The sequence below is a fragment of the Echeneis naucrates genome, chromosome 13 (assembly GCF_900963305.1).
Source record: "Echeneis naucrates chromosome 13, fEcheNa1.1, whole genome shotgun sequence".
In the NCBI taxonomy this organism is placed as follows: domain Eukaryota; kingdom Metazoa; phylum Chordata; class Actinopteri; order Carangiformes; family Echeneidae; genus Echeneis; species Echeneis naucrates.
This window is the reverse complement of record NC_042523.1, coordinates 14,526,125-14,545,987: the sequence shown is the minus strand read 5'-3', so window position 1 is coordinate 14,545,987 and position 19,863 is coordinate 14,526,125. Positions and strand designations below refer to the sequence as shown.

General features: G+C 39.9%; 1 protein-coding gene across 3 annotated transcripts in view; it reads right to left on the bottom strand.

Annotated features, from left to right (window-relative positions):
- Positions 1 to 1,214: 1,214 nt before the first annotated feature.
- limk1a (LIM domain kinase 1a) overlaps positions 1,215 to 19,863 on the bottom strand; it is a 39,851-nt gene continuing 21,202 nt past the window's right edge. For 2 of the 3 annotated variants that reach the window (XM_029518027.1, XM_029518029.1), the window contains 13 exons: positions 11,136 to 11,245; positions 9,919 to 10,134; positions 9,408 to 9,513; positions 8,688 to 8,899; positions 8,104 to 8,290; positions 7,782 to 7,868; positions 6,107 to 6,238; positions 5,916 to 5,975; positions 5,470 to 5,535; positions 4,939 to 5,107; positions 4,750 to 4,805; positions 4,196 to 4,353; positions 1,215 to 3,951 (listed from right to left, as the gene is read on the bottom strand). In XM_029518027.1, coding sequence (XP_029373887.1) covers positions 3,783 to 3,951; positions 4,196 to 4,353; positions 4,750 to 4,805; positions 4,939 to 5,107; positions 5,470 to 5,535; positions 5,916 to 5,975; positions 6,107 to 6,238; positions 7,782 to 7,868; positions 8,104 to 8,290; positions 8,688 to 8,899; positions 9,408 to 9,513; positions 9,919 to 10,134; positions 11,136 to 11,245 — 1,728 coding nt within the window. In that variant the 3' untranslated portion in view covers positions 1,215 to 3,782. Of the gene's footprint in view, positions 3,952 to 4,195; positions 4,354 to 4,749; positions 4,806 to 4,938; positions 5,108 to 5,469; positions 5,536 to 5,915; positions 5,976 to 6,106; positions 6,239 to 7,781; positions 7,869 to 8,103; positions 8,291 to 8,687; positions 8,900 to 9,407; positions 9,514 to 9,918; positions 10,135 to 11,135; positions 11,246 to 17,084; positions 17,219 to 19,863 lie in introns of those variants that run through there. The other variant, XM_029518030.1, reaches the window with a different exon arrangement.

Sequence of the window (19,863 nt, the reverse complement as noted above, 5' to 3'; positions counted from 1 at the left end):
AGAGGCTCTTTGCCTACTTTAGGCTGCATGCCACGATTATTCTGTAAACTGTACCATTATTTAAAAAAAAAAAACAATAAAAATGGACTTTTCATACAAAACATGCTTGTCATATGGTGGAATTGCATTTTTTAATTAACTGGAGGACAACATAGGATATTTTTTGGTATCACAGCACTTGTATTTTAAATTATGATTCTACTTTATGAGATTTTAAACCTCTATATTGTGCCATGATAATGACAGGCAAGGACAGAGAGTGACATCTTGTGGCTGAAGTGTAAACACAGACTAGAAGCAAGCGCTATTTTTGCCCACTTACTTTTTCTGTGTGGGTAATTCAGTGTTCCTTTGGTGCGAACTCACACATTTATGGAGCTGTGTGCATTAGTAGAAAAATGTCGATGAAAGGGTGAAAACAGGTAATACAAACCTACAATGTCAATAGGGATTGAGTTAGACATAAATAAATAACCGCTTTGAGCCTTAGGTTTTTTTAAGGAGCAACAGTTTTATTTTTAGCTGTGATAAAAATGGGGGAAAAAAACAGTCACCTCCTCAGAGTCTAAATATTCATGTTCAGGATTAAAGTGCAGAATTGTTTTCACAGCTTGTGTAAAAAATTAAATAAGACAAAAAAGAAATATAATATTAAAAATATCAAAACTGACAATGGAAATCTGGAAAATATAAATATGATACAGAATAAAATGAGATATCATACAACATAGTATCAGCAATGATATGCAATTCACTTGAATCAGGCTTGCACATATGATACATAAAAAAAGGAAATCAGTTCACGTTTTTCGAGTCGTTGGCAAGGCTAGCTTACAACAAAGGCACAGCATTGTTCAGAGGTAACGATCCTTTGCAAAGAAGTGCTGCTGAAACATTCTCATTGATCATCAATACGTCCTTGCAGACACATCTAACATGCTCGACATGGCTCAGACAGGAAATGGAGACAGAAACATGGGTAAGCCACTCTTTTACAGTGCATGCCCACAGATGAACATGTGTTTTACAGAAGCAAATGCTGTGTTATCAGCCCATACACTGACGCATGTAGGTCACATGCTCTTTAAATTGCACAGTTAGTGTTGCGTTTGGCTTCCCTGTAAAGCTGCTGAATTAACTGAATTGTGAACTAAGCTCCAGAAAATTACGGCCCTGAGCCTTAAGTGTGTTTACGAGGTGAGACAGGCCAATGCTTTTTTTTTTTTTTTTTTTTTTTTTTTTTAAATCAGAAGGACCAGCAGTGGTTGCAGCCTCTGTGGGCATCACATATGAAACCATGAAATCAGAAACAACACAGAACATCATTCACAAAGGACCAATCTGTAGGCAGCAGGCAGAGCTGGGGCATCATCTCCACTTGGTAGCAAAGACTAGAAAACCTTGTCTCTCAGGAGCTGTTTAAATGTATTCTAAAGATTTGGGAGAATTTTGCTTGAAAATGTAAATATCATCAGTTTTGCCACTGACAATGTAACTTTAATTTTAAGAACACTGATAAATGAAAGTGGCTCCCGCCAAAACATGTTTTTTAAAGTTAAGCTATCTGTACAAAATGCATATTAAGAAATCAGAAAATTCACTAATTCTCATGTGGTCCAGTTTGCTATCAAGAGGACGAATTCCCCAGATCCCATTTTTACAGTTGAAAGGCTCTATCAGTGTCTTGCATTCATACATCAACCTGAACTGATGGTTATTTCCTTATCACAAGTAGCGGAAGAGAGGAACTCAATAAACATGGCTTCAACCAGCCATTTGGTAACATAGTGCAAATTAAAGTACTCAAATCTATACAAAAAGATTTCAGTGGTTATATATAAAAACAACTTATGTTTTGTTTTTTTTCCTCACATCTCTTTTTGAGCGTCACTTTCTCTGCTAATGTTTTCCATTTTAAGTTTTTTATTTATTTAAAATGACAGTATTTAGAGACAAAAATAGCTTGGGTTAGAAGCTGAGCAGACCTACCTAGTGCATCATGCAGCTTGTGTAAACCAAAGCAGAAAAAACAAAAATACCCAAAAAACAAAAAACTTAAATCTTATGTCAGAAGGTGCAAGAGAGAATTTTGACCAGAGGCAGAGATCATTTTTGAGGAGTGCGCATATTTATGCAATGCATGTGAACAGATGTGAGGAGAGAGACGTATATACAGTGATATTTACAGCTGGCATTTACATGTAAGCAGATAGTAGATCATCCACAGGAGGAAAGACAGAAATGTGGACAGACAGTACCTGGTGATATTATCCTCACACCTGAACTATTGTACAGTACATGACACAAGAGTGAATAATTATTAACAGATCCATCGCCCTCAAAATAATCAAATCCAACATAACTTAATGATAATATGCAGATTCAATTTAGCAAATTTAAGATGGCAACAATTTGATGTGACTAGATATATACTCTGGTCACAGCTATGAATGCATAAAAACTTCTAGAGGACTGATCAAATGTTGAAAAATACTTTTTTTTTGACAGAAGAAAATCATGATAAAGTGATGTAACATTATCTTGGCTTGACCTCACGTTTGGAGATATTTAATAGGAATCAAGTTCCTCAAATATCAAACCTTAAAAGCCTCTGACCAAGTTCAGTGCTGACAATGTAGGGAAAATAATAATTGAAAAAAACAAAAAACAAACTTTTGGCTGCACCCTTTTATCAGCAGTCAAACTTTTCCTCTTCTTAATTTCAACTGGTCGGCCAATAAAAATATGGCAATGTAGCATACGTATATAAAATATGTCTGTACATTTACAATATTTAGAACATTTACAATGTCACCAGCTATCTACAATGGTATGAATGTGTGAATAAGATAAGATAAGATAAGATAAGATGCCATGTGAGTTTAACTCAGAGACATTAACAGCTCTCAGATTTGGGGAGGCAACGTACCGAAATTAAAGTGTACCTCGGTGTTATGTCAGTGCTACACAACAAAGGAGAGAGAGAGACAGCACCACAGACACAAGTGGGCCTGAGGTCAAACTGACACAACAAACCGGGGTCTGGCCTGACAGCACTATTTACAGTCATGCACTCTGCAGTGAGAAATTTAAAGCTTGAGAGGTTCTGTTTGACTTGTACAAGATGACAGCAAGTTGATCTCAACCTTTTTAAGGAGTGAGCCTATCTCTTCTGCATTTTTCATCGTTTTGAGATCTAAACCAAAAAGCAAAATCAAACCAAATTCGCACAGAAACTACTGTAAGCACATTGTGCACAACGTACTCCGCAGAGACCCAAACTGAGGCGGCTCAGGGGCTGCTTTGTACCTTATTTTTTGGACTACCTATCCGAATTAGTAGAGACACTACAGTAACAACAGTGAGTATGAATGGTATGGCCACTAACATTAAACCTTCATGATTAAAGAGCTGAGTCTTGATTTGTAAGTGGGGTTTGATTGCACATGACATGTTCCACTTTAACTTCGGGTGCAGCAGAATCAAGCTTATAGTAGTTAATGTCTCTGGATTTTACCTTGAATGTGCATGTGTGTCTAAGTGTGTGTGTGTGTGTGTGTGTGTGTGTGTGTGTGTGTGTGTGTGTGTGTGTGTCAGAGTGCATCTTGCACAGGTGGCTTTTCACATCCACATTTTCCCCCTGAGTCTGTCCATTAAGCCTGAGCCGGCCAGAGCCTCCTGTACCTGCATTAAACATGGATTCCTCCAGCCACTCCAGGCAGACAGTTGCTGGCCTGGGTGGGAAAACTCTTGACTTCCCCATCCTCCTGTCGTATTCAGTCCTACTCTGGCTGTTCAGGGTGGGTGTGCAGGCCATTTTCAGGGCGTGTTATGCTGTGGTTTTCCCAGAATGCCTTGTGCAGCCGGTCCAGTTGAGACACCAGGGGCAGACCAATGTCCAGGTGCATCTTCAGGTTTTCCAGCCACTCTTCCAGTTTAGAAAAAGCAGGTCTATGAATGAAAATAGCAGATTATTATTTAGGTTTTCGTTTTTTTTCTCAATATAATCAAAAGTACAGTAAAAAAACAAAAAACAAAAAAACAGCAAAACTGTCCAGATTAGTTTAGAAAATGTACATTTTAATAACTCAATAAGCCTCTGAATTTAATATTTGTGTCAGCCATAGCAAAAAAATGCAGAATTTAGAAAATTACCCTTTGACTAAGAAGAAAAAATGTATGGTTTATGTCTGACCGTTTGTCTGCATCAAGGTCACAGCACACAGCTGCCATGGGGAAGAAGGCGGGGGGGCAATCTGGAGGACAGTAGTGTTCCAGGAAACCAGACACGTTCAGTCCAAAGTCCATGGCCCTGGGGAGGTAGTCTGGGTCTGCGTTCACCCTGCCAATTATCTGGAGGGAGGGTAAGAAGAATTAAAGATGGAACTGTTGCAGGAAGGGTGTTTCTGTCAGACAGTAAGGAGCCTTTCTGAAAAGCTGATCATTCCCTACAGACCACAAATGTGCCTGTTAGAAGCCACATCAATACAACTTTTTTTTTTTTTCTTCCCCCTCGCTGTAATCCGTGCACTGCTCTCTGGCTAATAGTGCCCATCTGGGGAGGTGGTAATCTGGGTGTGAACCAAACTGTGCAGGCTGGGAGGCCCCCTAATCCTAACCCCTATTGCCTATAACACTTTTCGGCTTCTTGTTCATCTGTGACAGCACTTTTGAAAGCAATTTTGAAAATTGGAATAGTAAAACAATAACCTCCGAGGAGTGGACTGTAGAGAGTGGAGAATCACTTACCTCACAGAGCATGATACCAAAGGAAAAGATGTCCACTCTCTCATCATAGCTCTTCCCTGAAAAAGACGAAAGACCAAATATTGTCAGTATTTAGGGGGAATGCCATATACATTCAGTCCAGTGACTGTACCTTTCTTTAGAAAGAAAGGAACAAAGTGGCACAGTTATGGTCTACGCAGTAGAGCATACCGTGGATCATCTCAGGAGCCATCCAGTAAGGGTTCCCCACCACAGTGTACCTCTTCCTGCGGTCGGGCTTCTTCAGACCTGACAGTTGACCCTGTGATAGCTTCTCCTCATGTTTGTCATCGATCATGAGCCGAGCCAACCCAAAGTCTGCGACCACCACAGTGTTGTCCTACCCAAAGAAAGGTATTTTAAAAAGTTAGTGTGGCAAGAGAGATAAAAGCTTCAAGATAACAGCAGTCTCTAAAACACCAGTTGAGAAATCACAATTTCTCTAAGTGTCAAAAAACCATAGAGGTGAGTTCTGCAATACACACTAGTTGTTACATGAGACAAAAATACAATGATCTTTCTGTTTGAATAGGATAAGCTGCAAGTTAATGACATGGAATATTTGAAGAAGGCTTAGTCTCTAAGAAAGCGCTCCTTTGTTCCCCAGTAACTGTGTTAATCCCCAAAGAAAGTATATTACATATGCGCAGGTATGTCTACAAACACATGACTTTAAGTCTACACGGTTATACATGTTCTTACCTCTCGGACTAGGCAGTTGTGAGAGTTCAGGTCTCGGTGGATTATGTTCATGGAATGCAGATATGCCTGAATGACAGATAGATAGATAGGCGAGAAATGACAGACAAGAAAAAAAAACAAAAAACAAACTTTAGTTATACAAAAGACAAGTTGTGCCTTGTTTCACCTCAAATGGCTGATTTTGTGGATTATGACATCCATCATTGTGCTTGTATTAAGGAAAAACATGAGGGAACCATGGTCTAATCTTGCAGGAATTCATGCTGTAATTTCCATAGAGAGAAATGGAAAAGATTGTGCATATCGTGAAAAACAGTTGTAGTGTAAGGACATGACCGCTAGGGAGAGACAGCCGTAAAGAGAAGAGAAGTCGTGCGCCTTCCTTTAAAACTGCACACACTGCCTCAATTGGATTCACAGGCAAAAAGCAGATGGTTTCAACTCACCATCCCAGCAGCTATGTCCTTGGCAAAACTGACCCGTTGGTTCCAGGGATAGCTGCTGTCCTGTGAGGACAAAAGGGAAAAACCAATCAAGTCATTGTCCTCATTGCTTGAATCAATCACGTCATCTGACAAATATCCAACACTGTCAGACTACAAAGACTCATTCTTGCAGACACAAACAATGCTCTCACCATTTTCTTGATGATTTCCCTCAAGGTGCCTCCTTTAATGTATTCTGCGATGAAGTTAAGTCTCTTGTCTTTGTAGAGAACGCCAATGAATTTGAGCACGTTGGGGTGATCCAAGCAACGCATGACCTTCACCTGGGAAACAAGGTGTTTACACGTTATCTCCATCTCAGTATCAACTTCAGAACTATTGATGCAGTTCATCTTGGGACAGTTGTTGCAGGATTATCTTAATATTGAAAAGTGTAACTCCAAAATACAGCCAGCAGCTGGTGATCTTAGCTCAGCATAAAGACTGGGTGGAAACAACTCTTTGGGCCCTCCAAATATAACCCCCCCCCCCAAACAAAGAACTACCAATGCTTAACACGCAATAAAGATGTTAAATGTGTGTTGAATTTCTATAAAAAGTCATCAAAGTCACAGAATCATTTCAGAAGCTTCAAGTAATTGTTAACATTTACAAATGTTTTCTGAATCAAATCCTAACGAGTCAGTAGCAGATGTGACAACACGACACACTCCAGCTCATTTTTCTGACTTCTGATATTGTTTCCATTTATTCCCCAACAGAGAAACGCCCCGCACAGTTCAATGCTGCCATTGTGGTTTGAGAGGTTACATGAGAGCGCTTCTCTTACACCTCATAAAACTTTCCCTCCCTCAAAGATCAACTATGAAGAGGGAGACAAATCAATATCACGCACTCACCCATAAACCTGAAATACAACCATTCAAACCTTATGATTTATTTGTCTGAAATGTTTGGTGCATTCCTGTCTAATCTTCACCAGAGAAGCTGAAGACCAAACCGAGTCACAGGAGACTCAAAATATGGGACTTGGGGCTCCCACAAGTTGGCTTCACTGTGGTTGGGGTTTGTTTTATAGCTACTTCCTTTACTCTATTGTCATCCAAAACAATTACAGAGTGAAGACTCAGAACTGTTCCAACTGAAATATAACTAAAACCCTTCACATAGAATAAATACACAAACAAATTTAATTAGAAGGTTGTGAACTGGATGTTAATGTTACACTTAAACATCAAACAGGAATATCAGACATAATGTTGGTGAAATTCTCCAGAAGACTAAACTTCTATGGAAGGAGTCATTCTGCTATTTTTTGACACTAATATAAGAACAGGATAGATACAAAGCTTTCTCTGGAAGGCAAAAAATGTTCTGTTCATCTCCCATTTATGTGGGAAAGGGTTATGTTAGCTCTCCCTTTCGTGCTATTTCAGATGCAATTTTATGGATTTTACTATCATTTATTCATGCAAAAGAACTCCTGTTTTATTCACTCGTGCTCCACATTTACTCTGTGGAGTTGCTAATTTTAAACACAGTCTTCAGCTCTTGTTCAGGCACAAGACACTCTTTCTTTCTTTTTCACCAAATTTTTGCAGCTGGTCCAAGAATTCAGACTTTCAAATAAACCTGCTTCACTTGCATTTGAGCACTGGCTGCTATATTATCACCAAGCCTGAAAATCCACTAATATCTGAATAAAGCTTTGGTCGTATTCGCTATGAACGTACTATTTTCTTTTTTGGATAGGGACTCATTAAGTCTTATATTAGATTTCTACTTAAGGTAAGACAAAGGATTAGGTACCTGTAATTCCTGAGCTCTGTGATACTCTAACTTCTGGGACTGTCCTCCTTCACTCACCTCTTTCAGGAAGGTTTTCTGTGTCTCATCATCAAAGCGAATCAACTCCTTCATCACCATCACCTCTCCTGTCTCTCTGTGGGTCACCTATAACAAGACAAAATGATGCAACAAATCAAGTTCAACAACAACCATGGAAGCTTTACTCTGATGCAAAATTAACCATATTAAATAATCATTCTACCAACTATATGTCTATAAGACTTGCTGAAACCACATTTACCCTTCCTGCCTCTGCACCTCGTAATTTATTGCAATGCTGCCATCTTCTGGTTCTTTTATGTATGTATGATGTCTTTGTATGTTAGCTTCCATAATGTACCTTGATGGCCTGTCCAAAGCAGCCCTTCCCCAGAACCTCTCCATGGATTAGGTCAGATGGGCGGAAGATGCGGTGCGTCCGGTTAGACACAACACGGAGTGATTCAGAACGATTTATGTCCTTCCTCTGGGAGATGGGGGACGGCGCATTGCTGGAGCCAGGTGATTTGTCAATGCTGTAGCTCCGCCTGGACCGTGAACGTAGAGACAGGGCGAAGAGAGGACAACAGAGGGAATAGGATAATAGAGATGAAGAAGATGAACCTATAGGGTCACTATGTGATCATTATTTGCTGCTCGTTTGGAAACTTCCATCTGACTTCCTTGTTGAAGGTAGGTACAGTAGATACGAAGGCTGTGCTAGAATATCAGTAAGGGTTTGAGCTTTCTTTTGCAAGCATGACTTAAAAAGCTTTTTTTTAAAAAAACAAAAGGTTAAAAATAGCTGCTTTACAGGAATGTAAATGTTTACACACTACCAATTACAGGTAAAAACTGCTGGCAACCCTAAAGACACAACTACTGTAAAGGCTGGGCAGTAAAGAAATATTATAAAAACAAGAGAAATGTGTTAGCAGTTCTTACGTGATGATGCGGGATCTCAAGTGGCTGATGTCAGTGTTGGGGGGCTGCGTGATGGGCAGGATGGGGCTAGGACCCTCAGACAGAGGGGTGGACAGGGTGCCGTCCACCTGCTCTTCAGCCTCTGAGGAGCTGCCCTCCGGCCCCTGTCTGTGAGGGTCATGTTCGATGGTGAGCTGCAGCAGCCGGCTTGTCTCCTGGATTAGCAGGTCAATCTGTAGAGGAGGAGTGGGTTTTAAAATCAAAATATAGTCAGTCCAAAATTAGAACAGCAGGGATCTCTTGTAGCCAAAGAAATGTCAGTCTAACAGATAAGCTAAACCTTTGTAATGTTCAATTTGAATCTGTTAACATTCTCTTCTGCTGCTTAATCCATCAAGCATGACTGAATATCTGATTTCTCTCTGACAGGAGAGAAATATTAAGCATTTACATGCCTGCCCCTGTTGAAAGCATTTCCATAAGCCATTAGTGACAAAGGTACATCACAGCAATTCATTTCATAATAGGTCAGTTCCAAAACCTGTTTTATCACTATCTAGTACATTTGGTCACACAGTAGGCTCATTTCTTGTACACTAGACAATAGTTTTAGTAATTATTGTATCATCACTTTTATATGAATGACATGAAAATTCAATAAACTTTAGTTTCAATTGCATATTTATAATGGACTATAATGTGCCAGTAACAGTGTAACGGGAACAGTGACATGGTGAATACCTCATCCAGTGGAACATTGTGAATGGGCGTCCCATTGATTTCTAATATCCTATCTCCAACATGAATGGAATTTTTCACATCTGGACTGATGCAATCTGCGTCCACCCTGGATAAACAAGAACAAAAATAAGAAGAAACTCTTTCAGCTTGTTTAAATAACAGTGGCTTAGTTTTTAGCTCATTACCTCATTGCTCATTGCGTTTTTCTTCCTTGGTTATTAATTTTAAATGAATCTCTCTGTCTATGTATCTCTATGCCTCCATTGTTAATCCACAACACTGACCTCACATCATTAACACTCCCTTTTCTCTTCAGTTCCAACTTGTGCTATTTTTCTCATGTACATACAAATGAATAAATTTACTTGGAGTAATATTTGACAAGGAGTATCTGTACTTTTACTCAAGCAGTGAAGCTGTGTCCTCCTCTGCTCCTTGTTTCTCCAAACAAAGACAACACAAGATTTCATCCACAAGTGAACACACATGCTACATGGATATTTGGACTCACTGGGAGACTCTGACAGTGTGTCCTCGCTCTGGGCTGTAGCTGTTGGCTGGGCTGAGTGGCTGGTCAATAGACACAGAGATACCTCGCCCTCTGCGGCCGTTGTTGCCCTCAGTGGAAGCTGGGATGGACACAAGCGTGACTGTGTGAGGGATTCGTGAGCATGGTGAGTCTGGCAGGGACACCGGGGTGACGATGGTCTGATAGTAGCAGTGACCGCTGGAGCCGGAAAAGAAGAAGAAACTGATGAGGGAAGCAGTGATGCAGTGAGAGCATGACAGAAGGGTTATTAAAAAGGATAATGCAGTACAGATAACTGGAGTCCTCGTGAGCTTTCTCATTCAAAAGTGTCCGAGTAATCATAAAAGGAATGCCGAGATTACGACATATTTCACAGCATCACATGTTGTTGAGAAGATGCAGCTTCAGCCTAGTTTGGGAACACAATGTGCAGTCCTTGTTCAGATTTGAGGGTCAGCATGACCCCCAGCAAGGTTTACGAACAAATATTTTCCTCCAAAATCTGAATTCTGGGAATGTCAGAATGACCCTTAATCCAACTATGAAGTCACTCAATACTAACTCCAAGCTGTGCAATGTAATCTGAATGACACTTTATGCCCTCACATATGCTTCAAGTTATTTGCTCTCTCAGTTAAAGTCCTCTTTTCTGCTGTTGGTTGAATAAATATAAGGGTCAGACTAATGATGCACATTATGTTTGATATTCTGATTTGAATCAACTGGTTTAGTTATACAGATGTTGACAATGATATTTATGTTAGTAAAGTTACCCTCTCTGTGATTTTAGACTGTGCACCAATGTCACCAACTGTACCCATTTCAATTTTTAAGCAGTCTCTCATGTCTATCTGTCTGGAAATGTCAACGTGCAAATGATCAAATGCACCGAATTTTTGAAGCTGAAATTACTTCGGTTCTCTGTTAGCGTATTTTGTCATCATGTTGTCCTTTGAAGCTCAAAATGAATTGAAGATTTTGTCAACAGTCAACAGCGGCTCTGAATATATCACCTTTTGTTTGTGGTGTCGGTTGCCTTTCTGAGGGATTTTGAAAAGGATTAGCTTGTGGTAGAAGAAGGAATTTCTTCTTCTAAAAGCTGCTAGCATTACATTATGACTTGATCTAGACATACATCTCAGTATGTGCATTTTTTTATGTTTTTATGTTTATGTTTATGTTATAGTGCTTGCGCTCACCAGTAAAGTTTGGATCTCTCCACCAGCGCGTATGTGTCTCCATCACCAATGAATGCCCTGCAGTTCAGACAGGTGAAGCATTCTGGGTGATATTTCTGTTCCCCTGCGACCTGTTGGAGAGAAACCAAAGCCATGGTTAAATAAACATTGATGAATTGGTTTCCCTGAAACGTGCATAAACAGGGTAAAAAATATTATGAACAAGGATATTAAATGTGCTCTGATCAAGTGGTAAAATACCTCAAGGGCTGAAATTTACAAATAGTTTTTGACATGATCACAGCAACAGGCAACACGAGGCCCTGATAACTGGCAGCAGTAGAAGGGGGGGGTCGGTTTGCTGAGGGTCATGCTGAGTTAGAAACTAGGAGATTGAGTTTGCTGCAGCCAGATTCCCCCTCCAGAGCTAGGGGCTGTTTTGTAAACAAGAGGGAATTGAGTTACAGCCAAACAGCAAAGAAGGCAACGAGCAAATTAATCAAACTGGCAGATGAGAGGATAATGATCCAGCTGGAGGTTTAAAGTCTGGGTGTTTTTTGAGCCAATATGAAACAATTGAAATAAAATAAAAGGCAAGAGAAAAAGAAATCAACTGTGTATCATCTTCATTGAGCTTCTGAGTTTTACTGCTGCTTGTTAAATATGTTGTTGCTCATTGTGACTCTGATCGACTGAAAAACTGATCAACTGGCCCACACCTTCACATATCAGTATGGATCCTTTTTAAGCCCTTCAGGTAATTTCATGGCTGATGATGCAAATAAACCAGCAACTGGACCATCCTATGATTAAACATGAACCACACATTCTACTTTGAGTGGCAGAAAATTTTGGAGGGAGCAGGCCCCTAATGGCACGTCTCAACTGCAAAGATCTGCAATGCTAATTCAGTATGCAGAGACTGAGGAGGGGCGATAGGAGGTGGACGGCAGAACAAAGACTAATCAATGTAATGCAAAAGAGAAATCGAAAATATTTTAAACAAATAAACTCTGAATCATTATTTAAAGGAAACATGTGTGTATGCCACTTATTTTAAAAGGCATATTTAAATAATATTAGACCTTTGGATGCTACATTTAATTTAGTTTGATTTGAGTTTTTCATCTTCTGAGTTGTTAATCACTGATGATTCTTTTTTTTACTGACTTATCTTTGAGGTGTGGTCTGCTGGTAAAACAAACAATTTGAATATATCACCTTGGACCAAAACACAATAAAAAATTTATATTTCTTTATATCAGTCATATTTAAAATAAAGATAACCCTAACCCTAAACTTTGTAATGGATTTATGCATGTATAAAAAAAGCATCAAATCACCAAATAAAAAAAAATTACCGGCTCATAAATGGATGACTAATTTTCAGCAACAACTGAGCTACAACCAAATATTTAAAGCAGGACAAACATGACCTCTAAATGGTCAATAAAACTGACATAAAATGAGTAACCAAAGACAAAAGGGAAAAAATGTGAAGATCACAGAATCAATAAAATCATTGTCTGTTGCCATATGTCGGCTGCCCCACCCTACCGGGGGATCATCAGTGAAATGATGAGTGCGCACAGACAGACAAACACAAACTGCGGGCTGTCAGGCTGCTGGGAGGACGCCACTGTACAAAATCATTTATAAAGAGCTTCCTAAATAGTTTAGCTGAGCTGCGTCTTCCAGAGAAAAACAATACAACAAAATGTCACTGCAGGGCTTTAAGGCTCTTAGATGGCCATGACGTTGTGAATATGTTCAGTTTCTCTCTTTTCAATGTTAAAATGACTCTCACCAATCAAGACACACAGTCGTCAACATCAAGATTAAAGGTTCCCTCTTGACTGAATATTAGAAACTGATATCCCATTATCAAAGCAGAGATGGTTAGCAAGAGAGCAGGAGGAGAAGACAGACATAGTGGCTGTATAACGGGCAGGAGGACGAGGCAGCTGCAGGGCTTGATGACCGACTTGATTTCTTTATTCGCCCACCAAACAGCCTCATAAAGAGTAAGCCATAAACAATTACTGTCAAACATAGTCAGTGAGTGTAAACACAGCAAGAGAAGAATGTGAAACAGAAAGTACAAAAGATGACTAAAGAGGACAGTAAGATTCAACATTATTTTAGCTCAGAGATCACTTTGTTAGATGGATGGCCGCTTTTTGGTAGAATACATGTGTGTGGGTGAGAGATTTAGGTGTATCCCGACAAAAGTGAGAGAAGGGAAGAGAGGACAGCTGGACAGAAATGAAAAGGGTGTGTAGTTCTTCACATCCTGAAAGGGTAGTTACCATTTGCTTGCCATGCGGGCAATACACACACACACACACACACACACAGTGACACCAGCACCCACACCTCCTCCTTAAATCCACATATGACAGGCAACAGCTGCTGCCCTCTCATTTAGAGAATGCTTCCCCTCCAAAGAGCAGACAAAGTATCACCGTACGACGTCAAACCAAGGGACTGCTTCAAGGCATTTAAAGACGGATTCAAGGAACATCATGTGTGGTAATTCACAAGTGGTACCACTTTTTATCCTCACTCAAGACAAAATTAGAGCGTGTGTGTGTCTGCAAGTCTCTCAGTGAGTGTTATTTGTGTATGAGATCATCATGTGTGACTGGGTAATGTGGTCATGTGGCCCCAAGGCCTCATATAGTGGTAACAAAACGAACTTTATACACATGTAGTGCTGAGGGTGGTGAATGGATCGACAACATTGGGTGAAAGTGCAGCACATTGGTCCTCCTGGTTGACAGTCACATAAACACCTTGAGACAGTGTAACGTGCCCATTGAAGATGAGATGACTTATAAAAATGTAGCTCAAGTACAAAACATTCATTAGGCTAAAAATAGAAAATACTAACATCTGTCAAGTTGGCGGTCAGGCTAGTTGTCATGACGTGAAAACATGACTGGTCAGTCAGGAACCAACTAGTCAGTGACTTACATTTTAATCTTTCTCTTATTCTAGCATTTCAAAAACATCATGGACATCAAGCATAACATTTTTATCCTTGTTTGATCACCAAATACCACACCATGGCTGTAAGAGCTCACTGTTTATCCGACCAACTGCTAAACAACATCCTCAAAGGACTTTTTCTTCTGACTGTGATGCACACACAGTTTGTCATATCGAACGAGAAAGGCAGTAATTAAGATAAATGTTAAAATGTAAAAGCTCAGTTCACAGCATAATAGTTACGTTAAATAAATGAAACCATTTACAATAAGTTCATGTATGTGTGTACATAAACTGGATTGCAGGTTAAGTTAGTGATAATTGGAACACGTTTAAAGTCAGTGAAAACGCATTTGTTTACAGCATGAGAAATATCAGAAAGAGGAAGAAAGACAGGGGATTCCCACCTACTTTGCTGGAGAGGGCTTCAGATGAAATAAAAGAGGGAGAATAAATTAAATTAAGGCTTGTCGGGTATTGTTGGGTAAATTGAGATATGTTGGGTTATTTTTGTGAAATTAAAGAGTCCTGTCCTCATTTTTATTCAGAACATTTAACATGGTGAATTCAAAAGGACTGGCTAACTTCGGGCAATGGTCGCCTGCTGGAGTGCTGGCCAGGGACTTTAGGTGCTGTTTGTTTACTATGATTTACAAGCGTGACCTCAAGTCGTCCGTGGAATGTGAGAAGACCCCTCTTAAGCCATTTGGAAGGATTTATGATGGTTTAATTCTCTCTGCAACCCTAAACAGTTAAAAAGGTGTTAGTGGGTTTCTTGACGGCCTGGTTGTCACTCAACAGTGTTGACTTTTCCTGATGTGATGTCTGGGGAAATCATCTTTTTACATTTTATTTAATTTAAACACAAGTTAGCTTCCTTTGGTTTATTTTTTCAGCAAGTGGGGAAAAAACACATCTCTCATTTCTGCTTCTTAGTTGCTCTTTGATTCCCTTATTTTAAGCAGAATCATTTAGTTTCTATTCGTGTTTCCCCGTGACATCTTCCAACTTCCTAACATCGTTCTAATTTTCCTTGCTGATTATGAGAAGTGTATGGATGTATATGGCAAGTGTCAGTAGCCAATGAAATCAAGGAGGCCGATGCATTACAGTGATTCTTCATAAAATCATCTAGTATAGCTGAACAAAAAGGTCAATGGTTCATTTTTGATGTGACCAATTCAATGTAGACATTTATCAACAGCAGTTAGAGACACAGAGACTAGGAAATATGAGCAAAATGTGAATTTTGTATGTAGAAAATTAACTAAACATGAAACCTATTAATCTATTTTACTGACTAATTTAACTTATACACATTAAAACTAAATAGAATATTTATACATTTAGCAATACTTACAAGATGATTTTCTATTTGTGATATCCGTTGCTTCTGGGACACTGCATTGATTAATTGAAGTCTTTTTTGATTAAAATTGAAAGATATTCCCTGCCTGCACTCTGCAAAATGTAAATGCTTACTTGTTTGGTAACTGGATATTGGATCGCAGTTTGACTGTTGCTCAGACAAACAAGATATATGAAGAATATACTCAGCTCTGGGAAACAATGACAAACATTTTTCTGAAGTATTGATTGAAGGTTGTGAAAGCTCTGGTGTTTTGCAGAATTAATGTCCAGCAACCGAACAACGCTGTCCTCGGTTGTGCACAGTTATTGACTTAAACTCATATTCTTCTGTTTAGACTGTCCTTTTTTTTTTTTTTTTAATCTTAACTTGATGTCAAGTGTGGGCTCATGTTGAACGTACAGGTCAGCTGTGAATATCTGTATCACAGCATGTGCTTACATGGGGGTCATGCACCTACACATGCTGCCTCTTCCTGCCTGCAAGCATCCTAACTCCTCTACAGGATCCAGCCGGACCCTCTGACTTCACTCTGCTCAGCTAAATGTGGCGCAGTGACCTCATATCAACAGCGCTGTTGCTGCTGCTGAATGGCCTCATCAAATGATGAGGGGGATCTGGCTCTGCTTAACCTCATGTTTGATGTAAAGAACCTTCCTCCAGGGCCTCCTTCATTGGCTAAACTAAAAAACACAGCCCATATGTGGCTGAGCTGGCAGAATAAACACACCGCTTACAAAAATGACCTCATGTAGACATTTTGAAGAAACACGTGCATGAGGTACCTGATAGTCCCCACAGAGAGAGAGCTACAACTGGGTCAGATTCCTCAAATGAGTCAAAGAGGAATCCTGAAGCGAAAATACACATTGCATGAACAATATAGAGCGCAAAGTTGAAACTAAGGCTGTTTGAGGGGAAATTAAGTCAAAAGCAGACATGACTGCTAATTACCAAACCCCTTTAAGACTTTTTATCTGCAGTAGACATCGTTAGGTAAATATAATTAGACTGAAAGCCTGAGACAGAGGACAGTAGGAAACATTCATGCTCTCTGAATGGAAACCCCCTCTCTCCCACAAACAGTACAGTATCACAGAATACACAGGCCACAGCTTTAGAAATGTGGTTAATATATTCACCCTTTTCTCCACTCTGTGCAAGCATCACATTCATTGCAGTAAATGGAGGAAACATTGTGGCTTGTTGGGAGTGGAGGTGGTGAATAAAAATAACACAGTGCTGTGATACACTTATTAGACATGACAACAGTTGTCCATCTCTGACCACCTTCACACACGCTGAATCCCACTTAAGGAGGAATGTTGCCTATAAATAGCACGCGTGCCATGGCTCATCAGTTTTTTATGACATGCAGAAAAGAATAAATGCAGAATAAGAGAAACAGATCTGTAAGTACAGTACAACGACCCACGGACCCAAAACACAGCAGAATACAGCGACATACTTCAGCTTTTAGCCCTAAAATGAAAGGCTTAAAATGGAGAAAGTCTCTGCAGATGCATCTGGCAAACCATCTCAACCAGCCACTAGAGCCCATCTGCTGCCTCATCACCGGCTCATGAATACAACCCAGAAGACAGCCTCACCTTCTTATCTCTTTTCCACAGCCTGAGACAGCAGAAGCTCCAGAAAAATAAATCTCCCACCATGTCGGCGAGAGCCGGTGTCTGTCCTTCCCGTTCTAGTTCATTCTACTTCTCCCCTGCTGTCACAACACAGCCCGGCAGGCAGAGAGAGAGAGAGCAGTCTACGCCTTTGCAGCTGAGCTCATCTCTGAATCAGTGTCACTCCTCCCCCTCCCCCCTCCCTCACTTTCTCTATGACCGCATTGCTTCCTGTTTGGCCACGCCTACTCTTGCACACGCGCTGGCAAGCCTCCTCCTTACCCCCCTCCTCCTCTCCCATGAAGTCTTAGGTAAATCCCTCGCTTCCCCACTCAGTTACACTTTAGAAACTGTGACAGTTTAAGGGAATGATGTTAAAAACGCGTCTTCAGTAATGTTAAAGTGAAAGAAGGTTTCACATCACGTCACAGTGCTTCCTGTAATTTCCCTATTACAGCTGCAACTGATGATTATCTTCATTATCGATCACATCATTTCTCATAGTTTTTGTCAAACGTTAAAACGGAAAAATAAATGATTTAATATTCTCCCAGGCAACACACTGGTGTAGTGGTTAGCACTGTTGCCCCGCAACAAGAAGGTTCCGAGTTCGGTTCCCAGTTTCTGTGCAGTTTCCTCCCACCGTCCAAAAACATGCATGTTTGGGTTAGTTGGTGTCTGTAGGTCTGAGTATGAGTGGTTGTTGGTCTCTGTGTGTTGGGCCTGTGATGGCCTGGTGACCTGGGTGTACCCTGCCCTCACCCAGTGTGAGCTGGGATTGGCTCCAGCAGCCCATGACCCTGAAACGGATAAGCGGTAGAAGATGAATTAATGATTTATTTATTTATTTTTCCACAAGACGTCTTGCAAAGTTCTTGTAATCTATTTTGCTGACTGATAAAACTGATTCTTATTACATTAAGAAATAAAAATTCATGTGATAGCCTGCCTTTTTCCACCACACGGAAATAAAAGAAAATGCCAGAAATTTTCCATTTTAGTTCCAGAAAAGTAGATGTAACGATGACATTTATGTGCAGAATCAGTTTCAATGAAAAGGCGGAGCATAAACTAAGACGTGACATTCTTGGTGAGCTGTAATAAAAGCATGTGCCTGGGTTATTTGTACTGATCTTCCTTTTTTTGCCTGCTAAAGCTTTGTTGCCACATCACTCTTTCCTCCCCCCTCCTCCCTCTCACTCTGTCTGTCTCACTTTGTGTCCCCAATGTGTCCTCTGTGCTAGAGGGCATTGTAAATGGGCAGGTATAAATACATGATGAAGGACCTGTGAAAAAACCTTCTGTTTGCATACTAAAATAATTAGCTGTCTTGCCTCTTTTAATACTGTTGAATTGTATTTAAAATTTCAAAGCAAAAGTGGCCAGGTTATTTTTGGTTATCATTTTTCTCTTGTTGTATTCACTGTTGTCTTTTACTTTAGTCAAATCAAAACACTCACTTTTAAACTTTATTAGTCTGATGTTCGTAGAATGACTTGGAAAAATCTTCTGAAACGTCATGCTCAGACCTGTTAGCAGCTCAGAAGTGAAACCCAACAACCCACAGTTGTGCCACGGGGGGATTTCAGCCCACAGGGACTGTTGCTGTCGTCACTGTTTCCGCTCTGACAATCCTGAATAGACTTGCACAAAGAAGCAGCTGGAGATGACTGACCAGGTTATAATCTCTAGAAACCTCACACTGTATATGCTGATTACAATATTTAAAACAGAGCAATTGAACACCCTGTTAGAGCAGGCCATCACCCAGCTGTGTCCGTGTCTAAGACAGTAAGGCCCAAAAACTGCATTCCAAAACTTCATTCTCTGCTGTGAGCCTGACCTCTGACCTTTACTGAGGCAATTTAAAGTAAAGACTCTCCCTGAACTTGAATGCTGTGCAAAACAGTTTTCTACACAATGACAGAGTGTCAGTGATGAAATCATCCACGACTAATTCTGTTGCTAAAAAAAAAAACAAAAAAAAAAAAAAAACAGTATTGCAACCAGTGCAGAGATCTTAACAAGTAACATTTCCCAACTTTTATTACACGTCTGTCTTCACATAGAGGCAAAACAATCATCAGGCATTTACAGAAAATGCTGGTGGAGCCCCCTTCAACAGAGCTGCCTCACTCCTGTGGGGGTCGATGAAGAATATTTTGAATATGGGTTTTTCCATTGTTTTGCTAGCCAACACAAACATTTCTCAATTTCTCAAAATCAATCACATATGGAGGATGTGTGACTTTTTTATACAATTCATAACCTAAAAATGCAAGATGACAGAGCAACTGAACATAAATATGCTGTCTGCCACAAATGTGAATAAAATGTTATGACCAAATAATTAAAACAAAAAACACAATATTATGTCAATGTTTGCTTTACTCTATGTTTTGAACATTGTAATGTGAATGAAATGAAAAACAACACACCATGTATAAAAGAAATAATTGTGTGGACCAAAAACAGTTATTACCACAGACAAGACGAGGGCAAACCACATGGTGTACCTTTCAGAACATTTCATTTGTCCCTTCAAAAGGACACACATGATCCAAAAAGTCCCAAAGATGCATATGGTCATCTTGGAATTCACCTTTAGCTGTTTTCTGTACTTGTTGCAAGGTCAGAAATAAAAAGGACAAAATAAAAGCAAAAGAAAATGTCTACAATATGACGTAATGCCTCATGGGCCAAACCATAACTTTCCGACAAGGAAAATATGCAAATAAACAAAAGAATTATCCATGTTCAT